The sequence below is a fragment of the Anoplophora glabripennis genome, unplaced genomic scaffold (genome assembly GCF_000390285.2).
Source record: "Anoplophora glabripennis isolate ALB-LARVAE unplaced genomic scaffold, Agla_2.0 scaffold2, whole genome shotgun sequence".
Taxonomy (NCBI): Eukaryota; Metazoa; Arthropoda; class Insecta; order Coleoptera; family Cerambycidae; genus Anoplophora; species Anoplophora glabripennis.
Genome location: NW_019416325.1, coordinates 3,639,225 through 3,661,157, shown reverse-complemented (window position 1 = coordinate 3,661,157; position 21,933 = coordinate 3,639,225). Strand labels below are relative to the sequence as shown.

The 21,933-nt window shown below is 32.4% G+C and overlaps 1 protein-coding gene across 1 annotated transcript; it reads left to right on the top strand.

Moving 5' to 3' along the window:
- The first annotated feature begins 7,723 nt into the window (after nt 1–7,723).
- Nucleotides 7,724–21,606, top strand: LOC108916352 (protein eiger). Its single transcript, XM_018722584.2, has 6 exons — nt 7,724–8,165; nt 18,073–18,416; nt 18,768–18,969; nt 19,768–19,909; nt 20,446–20,594; nt 21,046–21,606. Exons 1-6 carry the CDS (start codon nt 7,881–7,883, stop codon nt 21,304–21,306), a joined length of 1,383 nt encoding a protein of 460 aa, XP_018578100.1. The 5' UTR covers nt 7,724–7,880; the 3' UTR covers nt 21,307–21,606.
- The last annotated feature ends 327 nt before the right edge of the window (nt 21,607–21,933 follow it).

Here is a 21,933-nt window from a genome sequence, read left to right as displayed (position 1 = left end):
AGTTTATACTTAATTTTTTTCTTATTTTTCTATGAGGAATATCTCCTTCGACTTAATCCTGAAACACCCTGTAGAACCAAAGTTATTGCTTATTCATTTTACTACTACTCTTTCTACCTTTGCAATCTATCTTTCTATTAAATTGGTCCTTTTGAAATGAGACAAAAGTATTTTCTGTTTATTTTGATTTTTTCTTTACTTTTTCATTTTTAGCATTTAACACAAAATAATATAATATAACTTCAGTTACATAGTCAAATGCAATAGATTTATGTATACTCAGTTATTACCTTGGCAACACTGCCACACTTCGGAACCGCTAGCACTGCCATCTGTTACCGAGTAGAAGAATTACCACCTCAAATTTTATTGTTGGATGCCAGCTCAGCTCAGCACCTTTTTAGGTCGCCAGTTTCCAGCATTTATCACGCGGTTTGTGTTACTACTTATTTTAGATATGGTCACAAAAAACATTATTGCCCCTTGAAGAGAACCCTGAGGTACTCCTCTTTTTAGCTTTAAATAAAAAATGTGACGTTTTCTAATAATATTTTGACCTGCTAAATAACCCTTGAAAATGAGGACTGAGGTGTGTTACTTGTAGAATATGAAATGAAAAATGTTCAGGATGAGAGCCTCAAAATAGAATAGCTCTGTTATTATCAGAGATAAAAAACGTCTAAAAAAAATTGAAGGGAGAACAAATTAATGTGTCTTTTATTTATTTTGAAATACACCAGGTGATAAACACCCTATATATTGTTACATATTTAGATTTGCTGCAAAATTATGCGTTTGGTTGCGGCATTGCCAGACTGTTTCGAAAATTCAGAAAATTTTTATATACGTGCCAATTTTACAAATTCCAAAAGACATCTTTTCTGATTTCTCAAACGGAACACCTTGTGTTTATTGGCTCATTTTCTTCTCTCTACCTGTTATTTAGATACGTCTCTAATTCTCTATTTTTGAAGATATTTCGCAATAATTTTAAAATATAACCAACCAACTTTTATTGAACATTTCTCTTGTGTCTTTTATACATATGAGTTACTACTTGTAGGTTGCCACGTAAATGTACCACCCTGTATGTAATAAACAACAAATGAAAAAATATTTGCTACAGTACTTCTATTAAAATACAAACATAAACTTATACTTGCCGGTACTCCTTTTTCTCTATATCCATTCTGTCCTTTTAGTTACAATCTCCAAGCAAAGTCCAATCGGTAGAAAAAACATCCGATTTCTCGTAAACACCATCAACGTTTAATGAAACATCTGAAAAATCGAGATTTCAACATAGAAACTATGAAATTTTATATCAATCGACGGAAAAATTGTTATTTTATAATAGCATGACTTTACCTTTAAATGTGTTGTTAGAAACCGGGGCGAAAAAGCTTCCAGCTAGACTGACCCTTATGATATTTATTGATTATAAGTGGCGATTTTGGCATGTACATGAAAACAACCACTGTAAATGTAGTGTGCTTTTCAGTAAAGTACTTTCCACAGGCAGACGAAAGGAGCAGACTGAAATCAGGAAGAAGAATATGTAACAATATTCCTAGAGCGCATGCACCAGTAGATCTATCGAAACCACCACACTATTGAATATTTCCGCATTCAATAACAAACATTTTATATATACTGAGCAATTTTTTTTTTGTTTGTGCAACGCTTTGATATAAACTTACAAAACATGAGACAGTAAAAGTCACTCAACGAATACATGCGAGTTGTTTTTGCATTTATGAATCGAAGACAGTGAATTTTTTCGTCACATTGCACAATATTATACTAGGTAAGTGTTATACAGGGTGTTCTCGAGATATTTTCCTTAGGTATGTCTACGCAGTTTTTCTACTACGGTGTACAATTTTTCATACTAGTGCATAAAAGAAATAGTTATAAACACAGTTTTGAGCTGGGCGAGTTATAAATATGTTTCAAATAGTACCCTTTTTAATATTATTGTTGACGCTCGTGGAGGAATATTCTTATTTTTTCATTTTAAACACTAGTGCGTAAAACAATATACTTTATGCACTGGTGAAGAAAATAAACCGTTAATCGGTAACGAACATTCCATATTCAATGAGTAATTATTTTTTCATGTTCGAATATATTTGCATAAATTTAAAAAACGGCAAGCAGAAAATTCATGCTAATAATATGTGCCAATTATTTTGATCGAATCATACACTTATGAACCGGACATTGAATTTTTTCTCCATATTACACACAATATTATATTTATGTTATGTTTATGTATTTCCCCTCACTCGATATATGCTTTTAAAAATATAACTCTCTAACTTATTTCAATAGTAGTTTGCCACTACCGCTACTGTAGTATTTTTTTTGTCACCAGTGTGTAAAGTAAATACTTTATACACCAGTGTAAAAAATAAATTATATATATAAAAATATAAATCATAGATTTATGAATCGAAGATAATGCAATTTAAATAAAATTTGGGACACGTGCTGTTAAATGGGATTTGACAGAAACGACTAATGACGTCATCAAATATATTTTTTACAGAAACATACCCAAATTTTTTTCTGTTAAAAAGCTCTCTTCTTTCTAATCTTTTATTAGAGAAATTTTTCTGTATTATTTCCTGTTTAAAAGTTATAAGCAATATCCTCCTGAAGGGTCTCAAAAGAAATACCACCTAAAAATCACATTTGCGGTGGAAGGATCAAGTTGTCGTTGGAAAATAATTAAATGTTCGTTGTTTAAAGTGCATAAATGTCATTAAGAATAAATAAATAATTAAACTCGATAATTATTTAATACATTTAAAACAAAAAGTGATGATAACAGTAACTAAACTTAAAAAATGAGGCAAACGCTTTCATACTACATACGCATTAAAATCTATTCTCTATATGACCTGTCTCATTTCAAAACACACATCCAATCTTCGTCTGTCTTCTTTGTGTTCTGCGTTTATTAACATTTCGCCGTTTAACTCATTACAAGCGTTTGTGATGTTTTCTTTCAAATTTTAACACGGGCGGTTGCCGCACGGTTTAAGGCGTCAGTACTTAAATCGATGTGTCGATCTGCCCGGGTTTCGAATCCCGCGGCCGGTAGACCGTAGATTAGCTATGCTTGTACGGAGGATTGGCAGCGTCTGTGTAGGTATGTTAGGGTGGAAGAATGTTGGCTTGGGTCAATGTGAGAGATTGACACCGGTTGGCATTTGACCACCCCCCTAATTTATGAAGTTTTCCAGGTTTCCCTCATTCCTGCACTGACTGGTGGTTAGGGCCTACCGGCATAAGTCGTTCCTGGGCGCAAATGCGGCCTGCGTAATAATAATATGCCGCCTCCTCTCCCGCACAAGTCTCCGACTTCTGGGCTAACTCTCGTAGTTAGAATGAGGAGGATTTTCTATGGACCAGTAGTGTTCGTTGCGCCTGTTTGGCAACCATTACTGACAAACGGACTTTTGTCCGTCCAAAGAACATGCCGAAAAAGATTATGACATTTACTACAATTTGAACTATAAAATTAAGTCTGCTTTCAATGCGACGCTCAGGCAAATACTCCAAATTGTGAATTTTGTAGTCATGATACCCATTGGTCAATTCGTTGACCAGCCGATTTATATAACTTTTAAACGGGAAGTAACAGAAAAATTTCTCTAATAAAAGTGCAATAGCGCATAAAGTAAATATTCCATACACTGGAGTAAAAATAATTGCTTATATTTTAATTTGTTTCCTTCATATTACACAATATTATACTGACTTAAGATGCTTTATTTTAGGCCCTAGTGTGTAAAATTATAATTTAATTTACATTTATTTCGTTAGTAGAAATGGTGTAGTCGAAAAAATGTTACTTAATACATTTGTTGAATAAGTAACCATACTGTAATCTGAGGCAATCCAAGCTTTGTTTATTTAAGTATTCTCTTTGAGTATTTTAACAGCCTTTTAATTGCTGAGCCGCCTTTTCTCTCATGTTTTAGAAATTCGTGATTAGGGCCCCTTTGTGGAAATTAATAATTTCAGATTCCCTTCTCGCTCTGCTTGCATTATTCTCATTAGTCTTACTTCTTTCAATACATATATAAATCGTTTTCGCTGATTATTCATTATAGATATTTGTTAATTTTTCACAGATATATTATTCTAGCATCTGTCATTATCTGTTACTTATTAATAAAATAAATTCGCTACAACAAATAGCAAGGAAAATATTACACGTAATGACAAGACATATTCGAATATTCGAAAAGTGTATGGACGAACAGGCAAAAATAAATCGAACAAGAACTACGCGAGAATTAAGCGCAAATGTCTAAAGCTAAATAATTATTTTAACATAAATATCAACAAATGACGCATTTCGAACACATGTTCCTGCAATGCGACTGTTATATTCACAAAATATGTTATTGTATTGAAGTTGAAGCAACGAAAACAAAATTCGATGCATTAAATTTAGGTCCTCAGTTAATTGAATACATTTCAAGGGTAATACTACTATTAAATATATTATAGATAGATTAAAAGACGCTTCACCCAGCAGCTGGAAGACATGATGTACTTGTACGATAATATCTTGGTAAAATAATAAATTAAGATTCCATTCGTGGCTGCGAAAATGCTTAAACATTGTCTAAAGATGAATAAGGGTTATAATTATATAATTACACGTTATGCAGTTTGGTTAAATTTTATAGCAGAAAAACTCTCTGCTGTTGGTTTTCGTGACAACTGTTTAGCGTGGTATATCTGCAATATAGGAAGATATAATTAAAATTAAATAATAAAATGCCTCATATAAAAGATATTGATCTGGGAGTACCTCAGGGTTCAACACTTGGCCCACTTATTTGGCTGATATTTATGAATGATCGTCCATCGCATGTTAGTGCAGATTATACAATATATTTATGCAGAATGGTGTCATAAAATGCCTTGATATTAAATGCATGAAAAACTGTTTGTATGCAGTTTTCTTCTCGCAGAAAAATCATCGTTCCTCTCCAAATAATGATGGATAGTCTCACAGTCCTGTAATAATTTGATAAAAATGTATTAAACGCTAAAATGTATATTTTAATTAATATTTTAAATTTTATGGAAACAATATAACAAAAATAAAAAAGAGAGAAAACAAGTTTTAACAAACAACAAATATTTTCTTTGGAATTATATTTTATAAGATGCTCAAAGATTTCACCATTTACCTCCTGACAGTAATGATTTCGCTGAACAAAATTTTGTAGTGAATCTAAAAGGGTGTTGGGAGGAATAGTGGAAATTTCATGCCTTGGCCATTTCTGTAATTCTTCGATATTTTGCAGGCTATTTTTGTAGGCTATATTTTTTATGTGATCCCACAGAAAATAGTCAAGCGGGGTCATATCGGCAGACCTAGCTGGCCATTCAATCGCCCCTCTAAGCTTTGGAAGAATATATTCTTGCAAAAGTAATAAATATTGGTCAGTTTATAAAATAGTGCCCTATGACGTGTCCACCCATGCCACACCAAACATTTACTTTCTGTGGTCGTAAGCGTAGATTCAAGAACCTTTATTTATTCTTGTATACAGGGTGTGGCGTGTATAATCTACAAAAAGTAAAATACAGCTTCTTAACGATATTTGTAATAGAAAAAAATCTTATACGAAAAAGTCCTTATTTTTGCGTTTTTTTTCGTAAATTAAAGTTCAATTATGAATCAAAATATTTTCTTTGGAACGGTCCTGTCCGTGTGCTGTACGATGAGTTACGTGCTGTAGACCCTCCGCGTAAATAAATCGTCGTTGAAGGATAGAAAGATACTTCTCAATTTTTGGGAAATTTTTCAATGCAAAAGTACAAACTAAGAAAAATAGATATTTTGTTGTTACTGTAAAAATTCGCAAACAAAACCGCATCCGTAAGCATCTGTAGTTGCCAACTGCGTGCACTAGACAAACTCCATTAAAATATGGAACAAAATGAAATAAAACTTACCATTTCTAAAGAAAATCTTGAAATTGATCCCCATTAGCGCGGATACAGGCATGGCACCCAATTTTGGCGAATATTTTCCCAAATTCCAGGTATTCCCCTAATTGTGTCAGCAGCTTCAAGTATACGGTTTGGCAATTCTTCCACCGTAGCAATAGGAGTATTGTAAACCAAAGACTTCAAATGAATCCAAAGATAAAAGTCCATTGGAGTTAGATCGGGTGACCGAGGTGGCCACGGCACAGGACCAAAGCGTCCAATCCATCGCTGAGGAAACATTTCATTCAAAAGTGTCGTTATTTCTCGAGTACTGTGTGGAGGAACCCCATATTGAAGATAAAACATGCCTGCCCGAACTTGTAATGCCACATCGTCCAATAATTTAGGCAACCGGTTCTCCAAAAAGTCAGCATTCAAAGAAATAGGGACCCACAAGTACATCGCCTATTATGCCAGCCCAAACATTTACCGAGAATCGATGTTGAAAATTAGTTTCCCTAATGGCGTGAGGATTTTCATCGGCCCATATGTGCATATTATGGAAATTCACTTCATCACGGGTAAATGTCGCCTCATCTGTTACCCAAACATAACACAACTTGATTGGCACATTGCCGTAAAAACCATCTGCAAAAACGCATTCGTTGATCACAATCCGGGGGTAAAATCTGTTGAACTGATTGCAGATGGTACGGGTGTAACAGCTGGCGCCTTAAGATGCGATGTACGGTACGAGATGAGTTCCTACTTGCTGTGCGAGTCGTCGAGTACTAATTGTGGGGTCTTCGTCAAGATTTTCCAACACTGCATCTTCAACATTAAGGCTCACTTGCTGACCACGTCCTTCTTCTCGAGGAATAACACTTCCCGTATCTCGCAGCCGCTGAACGCACTGTAGGATTGTATTTGCACATGGGGGGTGACGTTGTGGCTATCGTTCCCGGTATAAGCTAGTCGCCGCGAGCGCATTTTCTCCGGCTGCACCATACACTAACACCATATCGACACGTTCGGAAATAGTAAATGCATTGTTTTCTCGGTTCATTGTAAAACTAGTTTGTGCACAAACTAAAAAATTAAGCAAAGTAAGAAATCAAAATCTCGTTGTTAATGTAATCGGCACGCTATTCTTAATTTTTACTTTATAAAATTTACACTATCACTATCGTGAAATTATAAAATAAAAACTTTTGTCTGGAATCTTTCACTTTTTAACACTGATGGCTCTATGGACGATGCTTAATATTTAATAATTAAGTGAATAATGAATTCAATACAAATACAAAATCAGTTGACTGCACAAATTTTTTGACAATGTAACTTAACCTTCTTTTAGTATTACTAGTATTAGATTATACCGACTTAAACAATAAGGTTGCATCTCGGGTCGCATAAAAACATTTCCAAAGCTTTTAATAAATAACACAGGGTCGGCCTTCGTTTTCGTTGAATAAATGAACTTTAATTTACAAAAAAAAACGCCAAGATAGAACTTTTTCGTATAAGAGGTTTCTATTGCAAATATCATCAGGTAGTTTAATTTTTATAGATTATATACGCCACGCCCTGTATAAAAAAATGAAAGAGTGTTTGTAATGAGACTCCTAAGTTTTATTTCTATTTATATCCGTTACTTTTTATATCTATTAATAAATAAAAATGTGCGAGATTTGTTTATGCAAATAAACACTGGCAAGATGGAATTCTGTTCTCTCGCTGACGCGGTCACATCCAGTGTATTATCATCCTTGAAACTTGAAACTTGCAGCAGGCCTTTAAAGATTTTCATACTGGCACCGTTTAAATAATCAACTTGGGAGATAAAGCTGGTCAGTGTTCGTCTGGCAGTTGAGAAGCATTCTCGGGTGGTTCGCAAATGACGCTCAAGTGACATGTACGTAAACATGAAGACCGACAAGCTCACAGTGCCCCTGAACGATGAAGGGAAATTGGATTTGGGCCTTACTCGAATACGCGCAAACAGGAAGGCAAACGTTTTAGCAATACTAGGTGTTTTTCTTCTTGTCGTTATTAACATCTTCCTGTTCGTCGAAACTACCCTGGCCTTATCGCGAGTGAAGACTTTGGAAGAAGAAGTGGACCTTCTCAAAATTTCCGTGAACGATTTGAAACTTCAGAGCGACATCATCAACGCTATTGCCGACTTCGAAAATGACGTAAGCGTTTTTTATTTATTTTTTCCACGCGTAAATATATCTGTGAAAAAAAGTAACGAAATAAATCCTTGTGCTAAAAGGGTTATTTTTATTCGATTTGTTTGCCTAACTAAATATCTAACACTGTAAAAAGCAGAAAAATCAAAATGTTTTCGATCGTTGTTTGGCTTGACAGTTGTTCATTTGTTTCTATACAGAAATATGATCTTTATTCTACTATTATTATTATTATTACTCTTCCAACGATCGAAGTTCACCAAGTGAATTTTCTTTTAAAGGTATTATTTTCCTTTTCCACAATTTTGGCTGAACCTTATTGAATTTAGACCGTTTTCCCAAGCGTGGTCGTAAATGTTCGATTTCTCAGATTCTCGCTTTTCCATGTAATCTCTGTGTTCGTCTAATCTACTATTTAGAGGTTTCTGCAACTTAATATTTATTGCATTTATAAACTTTGCCACAAATGCAATTTTTAAAAATTAATTGTTACAATGTGCTCTTGCAAAAATGTCCACAAAGTATAAACTGATTGAAAAACTGTTCTAATTAAAAATATTTATTATTAGGCCACACGATATTTATTTTGTTGTTGTTTATTAATAATGTCAGCTCAAACCAATGTAGTTTGAGGAATATTCTTCAACATTTTCCACTGGAAAAAAGGCGTATTTAAACTTCAACTCCTCGTATATCAAAAACAAAGGTTTCACTTGAAATTTTTTAAATTATTTTTCATGAAAGTAATAATTGGATGTAGTCAAAACATAACTTAAGTTGTGTATATACAGAAGCAAATATTATTTATAAATGAAATTTATACGTTCTATAAAATTCATATAAAATATGCAAAGGTTATCGACTCCTATATTTTTAAAACTAGTCGTATTAAGACGCACACGCTTAGAACTGCGACCAGTTTATTTCTGAATTTATCGAAGACTAACATATTCGCATTAGATTGTTGCCAATAAACGAGATTAGCTAATTAATCAAAATCTTGTTTACTCTGATTGTTGTTCTTTTTAATTTGGAATTTTTCGTCAACAAAATAGAGACGAAAGAAATTGGTTATACAGGGTAGTTTCATGAACTTCTTCAAATAGTGTTTTTTGGACAAAATCTACGAACGGTAAACAAATATATATGGTGTTAAAAAAGTAAAATAAATTGTAAAAGCAAGAGTACGCTTATAACTAGGAAAAAAGTTCATATGAACATATCTCCGCAAAAAGATGATACATCTCCGCCCCTGAATTAATTCGTTAATCATCGCCTTAGTCACATCATACAGACTTACCAGATGATGCCTTGTATAAAAAAGTCTTTCCGAAGTCAGTTGAACATGTATAAAAACGCCTAGCAATAAAATTTAATGAGTTTCATAGGCGTCCCTAAAAATTTTTTCTGTTAAGGGTAAAAAATTATAATTTGTATATAATGTGTTGAAAATTTCTATTATGTGTTCATTTTACCAACAACATATTTTAATTATTTATGTCCTCAAACAATTTTATTATATTGATAATTGGTAAATTTCGTTTCCGTTTCAAAAGGTCTCCAAAATGCCATGTCGTAATAATTTAGTAAACAAAATATCCCTCTTATTTCTCCCTTTCGCATCTGTAATATGCATTATTAATAGAAGGTGCCTAATAAATTAAAATTACTTGAATCACACCAAATTCCGCATTGCTGCACTGCACTGCTAGGCCTGAATTTATGGCCAGGTCGCCCAGTGCGGCTGTGTTTGTGCCGCGTTTGCCCGTGCGCTCATTCTTCAACTGGGCGACCATACCTGTATATGGGTATGGCTAAAGAAAAATGGGACCAAGTTTTTCAAATATTTCAATGCCGAATTGCTGCGTTAGCGATTGAATCTGGTACATACTGCCAACCTCTTGCTTCTTCAATTGAGGTCGGAAAGACTATACCAAATTGGAACACCTGGTATCTCGATAACGACATACGTTCATATGAACTCTTTTTCGTACTTTTTGCAGTACTCTTTGCTTTTAAAATTTTTACATGTTTTTAGCGCAACTTATACAGTACATTCACGGATGGATGGATGAATGGAGAAAAGAAGGTAACTTTTTTTATTTAAAGAAATGTTTGTTTAAATGTAGAAAGAAAATGTTTAAGTGGATCAACATATACAGAGTATACAGAATAGTTGATTTTATCGTTAGAAGTCAATGATACACTGACTTTTAGGTAACAAGGTATCTACAAACTATTTCAACCATTGATGTTATTGACAAAAAATGTTCGCTGCAGAAATTTGACATTCTAGGAACAATTCTGCTTGTTTAAGAAATATTTTGCATAGCATTTTTATTTCTGAAGAATTAAGTAGATCTTGTCAGAAATATGTAAAATATTTTCTGTATCAGTAAAGCCTTTTAATTTCATTACAAAAACTTTAATTAAAGTTTTTCGAGTTTGGAATCATTCGACTCACTTTCATTTTTCAATTTCTCCGTGCTGTGGTAGGGAAAATGCAATTTTTTGTAAAAAAAATCGGGAAAAGTTTTATTAGAAATTCTTTAAAATTAAAATACCTATATAATAAGGTTGGTGCAATCGGTTTTAATTCTACCATTCAATGATTTATCAAATCAAAAACTATTATATACCGATTACACAGTACAAAAAATGGACTGAACTGTGAGCCAGACCAGCGTATTATATAGGGTGTGACCTAAGTTCATTAAAATATTTAAGTGTTGTATTCCTAAGAAAAAAAGTTTATATAAACTTTTGTCCGGAATGCTTCGTTTCTGAGATACAGGGTGTTGAAAAGAAGCAGCTGTTAAAAATAAAACCCCAGCATCAAAAACACCCGTAATAAAATTTTCGGAATGTTACTGACTTCTCAGATATCTTTTGTTAAAAAAAAAGTGGTCTATTTTGCGGACTCTACACTTCCTCCTATTGAGGCGTATTTAAACATGCCTATACCTAGGAAGTTATTTAGATAATTCTACAAATAAATAAAGTTTCAGACAACGATATCTATTACTAAGGTTTCCTAAAATAAAACGAGTGTAACATAAGTATGCTTTGAAGAACCACTGTGGTTTATTTGCATTTTGCTTTACATTAACAAAGAAAGATAAATGTGTTTAATATAAATTTAGATAAACTAATTCCAACAACAACCGAAACTTCCTTGTTTATCAGTGATCTAATTGTTCCAGGAATTTATTTGTTAGTACCACTTCGTGGGGCTTTAAAGACCAGGGAATTGTACTTGTGTTCATTCTCGTCTAGTAGTTAAATATTTATTAACGGAAGTTGGAACTAATCGAATATACAGAGCATTAAAGAAGGAGATTGTTAAGCAATTATCTATTTAACGATATACAGATTGATACTTTCGTTTTGGAAATTATGTATCTCCTGAAATTTTCTTTCCCAAAACATTTCCGAAGAATATTTCAATATCCAAAATATTTCACCTTGAATTACCTCGTGGAATGACGTAGTCTGTACGAGTTCGCGTATGAGAACATTTTTTTAGCAACGGTAAATACAAATACATTATCGATTCTATGATTCCAACAATCGTCGTTTCTTAAGTTGGGGTTTCCCAACCCAACATAGAACTCAATAAAGCAGACTTCAAATTTAAATAATCCAAAAACCATTTGAAATTATTCGAATGTTGTCCAGATGTAAAGAAATGTCGTTTTTAATGAGCAAACCTATTCAGAGTATAGCTTCAGTTTTTTCTATTTTGGTATTTTACCACCTGTGAAATGCCCAAATAAATGAAGAAGAAACTAACAATATCCTACCATAAGACATGGCCATAATATCTGCAAAATATTTAGAAATTTAGAATTAATCAATAAAAAATTACCTCACATTGAAAATAGTGTAACTTTCTTGTGCAAGTGTGGGCAGTTTAAAATCACGAATTTCCAATGTAACAGGATTTTAAGAAAAGCAAGTGAAGTCATTGTACGCGAAAGAATTCAGTCGCAAGTGCCAAAATATCCAAATAAATACAAAAAAAAACCTAGTTGGTCTATCCTTAATACTCAATAATACAAACACATAAAAAAACAATCCTCTTCCTATATTTAACATTTAATAAAACATTTTTAAGCAGAAATTTTAACATTTTGGGAAATGGTACCTGACTGAAACTCCACAAGGCGTTTTTTTTATATTTTCCATGAGTTCCCGAGATTTGTGGTTCTTTGTTACAAAAATTGTAATTGTAGGATGCAATAAAAGTACTCGTAAAACCTAGTTGGATAAATAGGTAGATCGAATAGATAGAATAGACAGAATAGATAGAAGATATAATAGATAGAATAGATAGTATAGATAGAATAGATAGAATGGATATAATAAATGTAATAGATAGAATAGATGGAATATATATAATAGACAGATTAGATAGAATAAATAGAATAGATGGAATAGATAGTATAGATGCAACTGATAGAATAGATGAAACATATTAAATAGATGGAGTAGATGGAATAGATAGAATAGATAGAATAGATAGAATAGACAGAATAGATAGAATGGACAGAATAGATAGAATATATGGAATAGATGGAGTATATAGAATAGATTGAATAGATGGAATAGACGGAATGTGTGGAATAGATCGAATAGATGGAATATATGGAATAGATCGAAAAGATAGAATAGACAGAATAGATAGAATATATAGAATAAAATAGATGTTTAAATAACTTCTAGACATTATTATAAAAATATTTCGTTTCTTTTACTGAAACCCTGTCGAATAGTGTAATCATAGAATAAAAAGAAGTACCTACTTTTTATTTAATTTGCCCTAAAAATGTTCATAAATGAAATGCAAAAAATTAATCTCTTTTTAGATGAATCTGAAAAGATTTTTTTCAATTACTTCAAAACCACATTTTGTTCTGAGTTATCAAAATTTGAAATCCACAACCTACAAATAGATTCCAGACATTATAATATTGTGATAGTTTTACAATAAAAAATGAGTATTTCATATACCTATTCATTGATTCCCTAAGGATTCTAAGTATTATTTATATTTCTGTTAAAATAATAACAAACTACTTTTGTTTCATTTCGGTAAATGCACACTGAAAATTGTACCAAATTTAAAATTAAATTGAATCAAAATGTAATTATAATAATAATAATAATTCATGCAATAATTAATGCTAGTTAATTGTTTATTTTAATTGGGACCTAATTAGAACGAATCAATAATAAAAGCAATAAAAGCTTTTATAACCACACAAATTTCCATGTAGGTAAATATACAGGGTGATCCATCAACGGCACAGCGGCTGTACATAGGAAACTAGACATGCTACGATTATGGGGTAAAAAATCTATCAACAAATACGGCCAAAAGAAATTGATTTAAAATATTTTCAAGTTTGTAACTCCACCGCTAGAGGGCGCAACTGCTATAGTGTCACAGAAAATTGTCGTTTTTTCGAAATTTCGCTTATATGACCCAAGTTGAAAATACAGTTTTTAGATACACTGTTAAAGCCTTCATAACTTTTTTTTGTTATTACCATAGCAACCTCAGTATAAAGGACGCCATCTTGAAATTTTTAAATTGTCATAACTTCTAAATGCCTTAATCGATCTCAAGAAACGACGGCTTTTTTTAAAAAGTATTAATAAAGTTTTTATTTATAATATGAGAAGAAAAATATTATTTTCCTGCATAACGGTAGACGACGCTAATCAGGAAAGTTTTGGAATTATCTCCGTTTACTAAAAAAATAAATGCATATTTAAAAATCTATAAAAAAAAATTACAAAAAAAAACAAAAATTAAATATTTTCACAAATAAAAAAATTAAAAAACGTCCTGTATCTCTTAAATAAATTAAGATATTAAAAAGAGTTCCATTAGCTATGTACAAAATTTAGGCATTTCTTCGACAATCCGATTTTACTCGTAGTTAGCGAAAGTACCGGCTTAACTTGCAACACCCTGTGTAGCCCCACATGTCCATTACTTTTATGATATAATCTTTTATTTTTATTACTTATCATCTGTCACACGTTTTAATAGGTTAGTCAGCATCGTTTAATTTAAACTTTATATTATTTCGGACTACTTCACCTTTCGGCAATTACCAATTACCAATTCGTGGAATTAAAACAGTTCAAGATAAAGTTCAATGTTATGAGCGGCTTTTCGTCAAAAGATGAACGATGACAGCTACATCTTAATGTTCTTATTCGTTTAAGAGAGACAGGGCGTTTGTAAATTAAGAAAAGGTGACTAGGAAATAGTCCATCTTTCTGTCAAATAAAATGGAATATATTTTTTCTTATCCGAGGTCCACATTGACGTGAGCATTAAATTTGTTCGCTTAATAACGTTCGCTAATCAAACTTAGCGAACAATGTTACGATTAATAGTGAAAAAAGTTCGATTATTTTCATTTTACCGAAATGTTTCCAAACCGTTCCAAACTTCTTAGTCCAGTCGCTCTAGTCACAATTGTATTTTTCGTATGTGGCTAGTTTTTTGCTAGTAGATGAGGGAAAAAATTGTTCTGCACTGGAGCGGACCGGGAAAATTCGGGAAATGACCGGAAAGCTGCAAAAAAACTTATTTCGTGAATAACTTGAAAAGTGTTAGCAATTTCACAAACATACAAAGGATCAAAGATGTACAGAACAAAATCCTCTATAAAAACGGTATTTATGACATTTTTGAAAAAAAATAATAATGTCCCATAATGACTGATCCCAATCCCAATTCCAATTCCAATTCCATTCCATTCGAATATGCTTCACAATTTAAAATAATACACGCTTGGTTTACATTTTCCGATTTCCAATAAACCGCTATTGAGGTCATTGTTATTTGGATTCGTCGAACTGTATCTATTATTTATAAATACTAAAAGGCAAAAGAGCGCGTCGGCGATCCAAATACCCTCTTACAATAAATTTTTAAGTCGTAAGACAGTACTTCCAATATATTATATATTTACAACTTTTCCTTCATGCCTAAGATTAAAGTAACCGAAAGATAATTTATGTGAGAGGTTAAAGCTTAGGAACATGCATAATATAAGGTATACTTAGCGGTGGCTATACAGAGTGTTCCTGTCAACTGCCTACAAGGCGTCTCATTAGCTAAAGAAAAATTAGAATTAAAAGTGTTACTTTTGTGGCGAGCAAGCGGATGCAAAATTGCGAGACAAAAAGACACTTTTAATCGGAATAAAACATGCAATTTTTTCTCCAATCGAAATCCCCCATTTAATTATTAATTTGTGCTTTGAAATTATTCAAACCAAATTTGGATAATAAAGCAAAGTAGGTATACTTACCGATGTCGATGTAGTCATCGATATCACAGATCAACAAGGGTCAAGAAGCAGACACACTAATATGCATTCCCTAAGGATTTTGGTGCGCTGAATCCGAATCTGGCCGCAGAATTGCTTTATCACGTGAGGTTTTTGAGATATCCTAACCTAAAAGTGCAAAAAAACTTATTTTCGTTATATTTGAGGTTATGTAGTAAAGCTCTTAATAGTAAAACACCGCCTTCGAAAACATCCTGTATATGTACAAGTAATTTTTGTTTTATTTTCGATTCTGTGTTATATTAAAGCAAATAATCAAACTAGATATAAGGAATCCTGTTTCTTAAAATAAAGATAGGATTTAAACGTTCTGATTAAATTTCCACTGTAAGAAAAATTGGACTTATTTTCACTCAATAATGTATCAATTTCTGTCCACCCGATTGTGTGAAACTGTCCTCTATTATTATGAGTAGGTACAACTAAAATTTTATGAGTGAAACTATCAGTATATTATCAAAAATGTGTAAAATTATCAAATTCACTCAGCCTTCACTCACAATCAGACCGATTTATCTACAGTGTACACATCCCATTACACTTTATGACGGGGAAGCGTATGTAGAATGATAATATAAAAAAAATTGTATGAGTGAAACTATCAGTTTTAGTTCAAATATTATCGAAACTGTGTTAAAATTATCAAAATGCTCAATATTGTGAAAATGTACTCAACAATTCCACTCAATGGATCCACTCAGCTTTCACTCAGATCGATTTATTTACAGTGTACACATATCAATTCGGTAAATTCATAACTTCATCGAATATTAGTTTACTGCTTTTAAGAGAAATATAAAAAATAATACTTTTACATGAAGAACATTTAAAACAAATAACATTTCATAATCCACAGTGTTACATCATATCCTGGGATGATATGCTTATATAAATAAAAGCGGTTATCAAAAATATGATTCATTTGTATATTCGCACATACATATAAAATACTTTTACCTTAAAATCAGGAAACGTTGCCTAATTCCAACTTTGGACTTTCCAGTGAGTTTTATTTAAATTTTTATTTCTTAAATGTTTTGTTATAAAAATAAAAAAATTAAAATCCATATAAGAATAAAATTCTTATTTTCCCTATTTTTGATTACGAATTTTAATCAGTAGGGTTTTTTAAGGTTTGATAAAATAAATACATTACATTTTAAATAATAAAAAGTTTGTATTATATTTTGAACTAAAAAATTTTTTTTAACTATAATTGTTCGATTTTTTTGCAGGGGGTGGTTTTTATAAGGGTTGAAACTTATAAATAAATAATAAAAAATTAAAACAGTAAAGAAATCTTAATTTAATATCACTATATGATTAAATTATTTATTTTAAGCAAAAAGTTCCCTATGAATAAAAAATGCTCAGCTAAAAAATTAAAAAGTATCACAGCTCAAGTCTACGTAAAGGTCGATAGACGCTTTAAGATTATCCCATGTAATAATTTATCGGTGAAATAATTGTTTATATACCGGATTTATTTAATTAAAAAAAACTTCGGCGTCATTTTCGATAAAATAATTGGTGTTATTGGTGCAATATACTTTTTTCACTCATAGGAAAGTTCTCGCAAGCGAAAATGTGTTACATTTGCTGTTAAATTGCTATTTTAGACCAATCCTTATGGTTATAATGAAGAAATTATTTTTTCTTTGATGAGACAATAAAAAATTAAACTTCCTTTCTAGGAAAATGTTTTATAATCATTATAATTAATATGTAATAAAAATCATCACCATAAATCGTCGCTATGATAGATCTCCAAACTTAACTTTGTCTAATTCCTCATTTGGTACGTAATGGAATATAACAACAAAGTGTATAAATATAATCTACCGTATGGTTTCTATTAAATTAAGTTTGACGTAGACAGACAATAAATAATATCAGTAACAAGAGTAGATTTATATGCATTACATAAATTAGACGAATAGGTCTCTGGCTGTTCACGTTCTATTATAAATAGAACCAAGTTATCAGCAGTTTTACTTAACGAATGTCACTCACAAGCACGTACAAAGCACTTGGTTGCAAATGTACGCAAATTTCCTGGAATTAATAGAACTTTATTCAATATACCTACTCGTTAAGTCCTTACTACACACACACAGGGTCAGGCCAATGATATTAGGCTAAAAGTATATGGGACATTTCAGTCCATCGCTAGTACGAGTTGAAAGAGTTGATTTAAATAATCACACTTCGCCTCTAAAAATTTGTAAAACAATAGAAAGTAAATAATCAATAAATTTTACATCTCAACTGTATCGAATTTCGCTATAAAATTAGTCGACCAAAATCTTGAACATATATTTTCATAATGGTTCATCTGTAACTGACTCGAATGACTCGAAGTATTTTATTCTAAAGACCTCCGCCAGTCCTACAGTGGGCTATTTTAGAACACAAAGAATTTTAGCTTTCAACTCTCTTTGCTGACATGAGTAACCAAAGAACCACTTTTTAATTTCTATGATCACAAACAGACCGTTAAATTATTTTTTTAAGTAATGGTTCATTTCTTGCAGGTGTATGAAGACCCTGAAGAACAGACGGAAGCAGCATCAGAGACTTTATCGATGTCTCCAGATGAATACGATGATGACATGGAGTATGACTACGACCATCTCAACGAAACGGCAGAGTTGGACAGGATAATAGAGAATCTCAGACTAGCAACAAATCTCACAAAGGATGGAAAGGAAAATTCAAGAACCAAGAGGAACGTCGTTGCTGCTACTGAAGACGGAGTCATCATTAACTCTGAATCATATGCAGAGAGGAAAGCTAAAAATAATACGAGAAGGGATCGTTACAGGTTACGTGGACAATCGATAACGGCGATGCCAGCTCGACCCTCTTCTTTTGGCAGGTATTTCAATGTCTAGTATTAGTCTTCTATTTTTTTTTAATAATCGAGCTAAATTTTTTAAATACTCTTCAATTGTATACACCAGTGCCAATATAGTAGGTAGATCATGTAGATCCGTGCGACGAGTAAAGCTTGCGAAGAATCCGATTCCATGGGCGTATCATTTTAGAAGGTTCGAAAAAGTATTAAATATAAAACAAAAAAATAAATAGATTCAAACTGTTTTTCAAATGCCCCATTGTCTATACATACGCATGGTAATTTCCTAAAATCGGCAATCGAATTTTGTAATTATTAATCGCCACCCTTTCTCAGAGGTAGAACTAACTAAATAAAGTATTTCTTTTTCAGTTCGCCATATATTACACCAGACGGATACAGTTCGGAACTATCCACCTCCATGGGCAGATCTTATTCACAAAATATAAAATCACCAAGACGCACACCTCCACCTGTATACGTGAGACAATCAAGAGTGATGCATCGGAATGACAAGTTGAAAACACACAAATCTGTCAGGAAATCTGCTCTAAAATCTGGAGATGAATTTAGTGTAAGTTACCCAAGAAGGGTAGGTTATTTAACCCCCTTACTATTTTCGAGAAAAAACATTGGTGCAACTATTTCCGCCACACATCCACAATAGAACTGACACAAACATAATAGGTAGGAAAATAGAAATATTCGTAGAAAAGGCGATGAAGGATTATGTACCGTTTGTTTCGATGATGCTATCAAGCAGAATATAGTTAGATATCAATAATTTCCCAAAGGTGAAAGTGTTTCTTAGAAGACGAAATGTCAGCTGTAAACCCTAGAAATCCAACGTTTTTACAAGAAAAATAGTTACTGCCTTTTTTACGTGATGACAATTTTTCTTAATGAAGGTAGTCATGATAATGGAATACCAACAAGTTGTCGTCGAGACAATCTTTCTAAAATTACTGTAAATTATGTGAATCACAAAAATTCTTTCCAAACTGTCAAGATTCCCCATTCTAAAACAAAAATTCTTTTGCAAGTAACAGTAGCTAAGATAGACTTAAAACAGCTGTATGTTCCTTGATCCAAAGCAAACAAGATCCAAAATTTTTTGTTCAGTAATAGAAATGGGTAAACCTCGAAGGAAATGTAAAGGTAATGTGGGGTAATTCGGGGTATATCTGAGGAAATTGCGGTAATGCAAAGGTAATCCAAGAAAACTGTGAATAAAGTATTATTCATGTTTTCTATAAAGCACTCGGAGTATTGTAATCGTCTTTCATAGTCTATGGGAAGAAATTTTTTTTAAGGTTTATGGCATATTCCAATTGAAGGTCCGAACTTATCTTTTTATTATTTATTTTTTTAGGAGGAAGTAACATCTAGCCCTGATGTTGTTATAGTTCGAGATCTCGGAAGACGTAGCAGAATGGGTCGAGTAAGGTTACCTGCCATACACTACAACGGGGACACATCTAAGTATGTCATGGGACAGCACACGAATTTCAACGGTAATGTTATTCGCACCACTTTGACTTGTTTTTATGATATAGATGGTGTTCAACAATTTTAGAAGTACTCCAAGATATAAGAAAAAAAATCCATATGAAGATTTGTCTAGAAATGCTTCTTCCAAATTAAAATCAAATTATTTCTCGAGTTCAAGTTTTTGAGAAAATTGCAAAATATGATTTTAAAACTTTTGTCGACGGTGTGCACAAACGAAGGTCTCCGGACGTATGTTCGTATGAAACTTTTTACTTACTTTTTGGAGTACTCTGCTATAAATCTTTTTTAAAAGCCTATGTATAACTTTCATATTGAAGGGGGTCAACCTATTAAGAGTAAATAAGAATATTATTAAAAAAAACGTGATTATCTCTCACAACCCCTTTATTAAGTGAATAATAGTTCCTTAGTGTTGACCTGGAAATGTAGTTGGAACTACACACTACTACTACAACTATGGAACGGTAGTGACGTTATAAAGGAGTTGTGAGAGATAAGGACTTATTCAGAACACTTTTTAAAATACAGACATTTTCAGGAAACGGCCATCTTAAACATCCTCAAGGCACTTTTGTAGACTGGAAAGTTAGCGACTGGGCGACATCTTCAGGAATGGACTCGTACTTCACAATGGATGAAGGAATTCTAACGATTAAAGATTCTGGAATATACTTCATATACGCTCAGGTAAAAGTTTGTTAGTTTCATTTACTTGATTCTTTGTACCAATTGGTACTGCTACATTTGACTCCTACATTTAAAGTCACATGTGCTTAAGTCCGGACATCTACCCTAGTTCTTGAACTTCCTTAAGGGAATCTCAAACATTTTGTCTACAATTAGGATATGTTTATGGGATTTTTACCACAATATTTTTCTCCAATATTTTCCCAATATTTATCCCCAATAGCTCCCCATTTATCCCCGATATTTATTATAGATATTTTTCCGTTTTTAAAGATGCCAAAAGCATGACAAAAATAATACTCATAACAAAATGTCAAAACATAGTTCTTTGTGTCCTACATTTTTGCACCACAATTAACATATATTTATCCCCGGTTCTTAATGTAGCACGTTGCAGCCATCTTGAACGATGCTTCTACAGCCACCAGACTAACGATTTTGCAATTTTTAGATATACTACTTAGATGAACACGACGTCACTGGATTCAGAGTGTACAAAAACAGGAACACCGTCCTTCTTCAGTGTACCTCAACAGTACACTCTCGAGAAAGGGCATTGATAGGTAACACGTGCTATACAGCTGGTGCCGAATATCTTTCTGAAGGCGACACTATTACCCTCTCAGATGTCTCAACCGGAAGATACTCCTTGTTCGAACCAGGCAAATCCTTCTTCGGGCTAATAAAATTAAGCGATATAAAACTCAAGTAACACCAAAATCTATTTTTAAGCTATTTATTCCGATATTTATAAGTAATAACTTCTAATCTTTAATACACTCATAAAATGTACATTTTCTGGATATGTAGAACTCATAATTCTGTAGGAGTGTGTTATTATTTATTTTTCTAAACGAGATATACGTTCAATATGTGTGCCATTAATAACCCTCTCTTAGTTTTTATACCTATTATTTATAGTTATTTTAGTAAGTGATATATTTTATTAATAGTTGTATGTGTTCTGATTTACTTCGATGCCAAAGTTCTGCTTATTTTGTTATAAATAAAATAACTTTAATTACAGTTTGTTGTTATTCAAGGAATCCCCATAAATATGTCCAATTTTACGTAAATTATTTTTGCAATAAAAGGTCATAGATCTCTGTTGTCCGTTGCCATTTTATCCAAAGAACCTACCTAGTGTATCGAAAATCCAGAATCCATAAATGTAGATTTACTTTCTTGGCAATTGATTCTGTACATTTGACCTTAAACTGACCGAACACAGAGCTAATCTGATCAAAGCAACATCGGATTCGGATTCAGCGACCCAAAAAACATAGATACCATTTCTTCTTGCATTTCGGACCTCCCACTTTTTTGCGGGACTATGAAT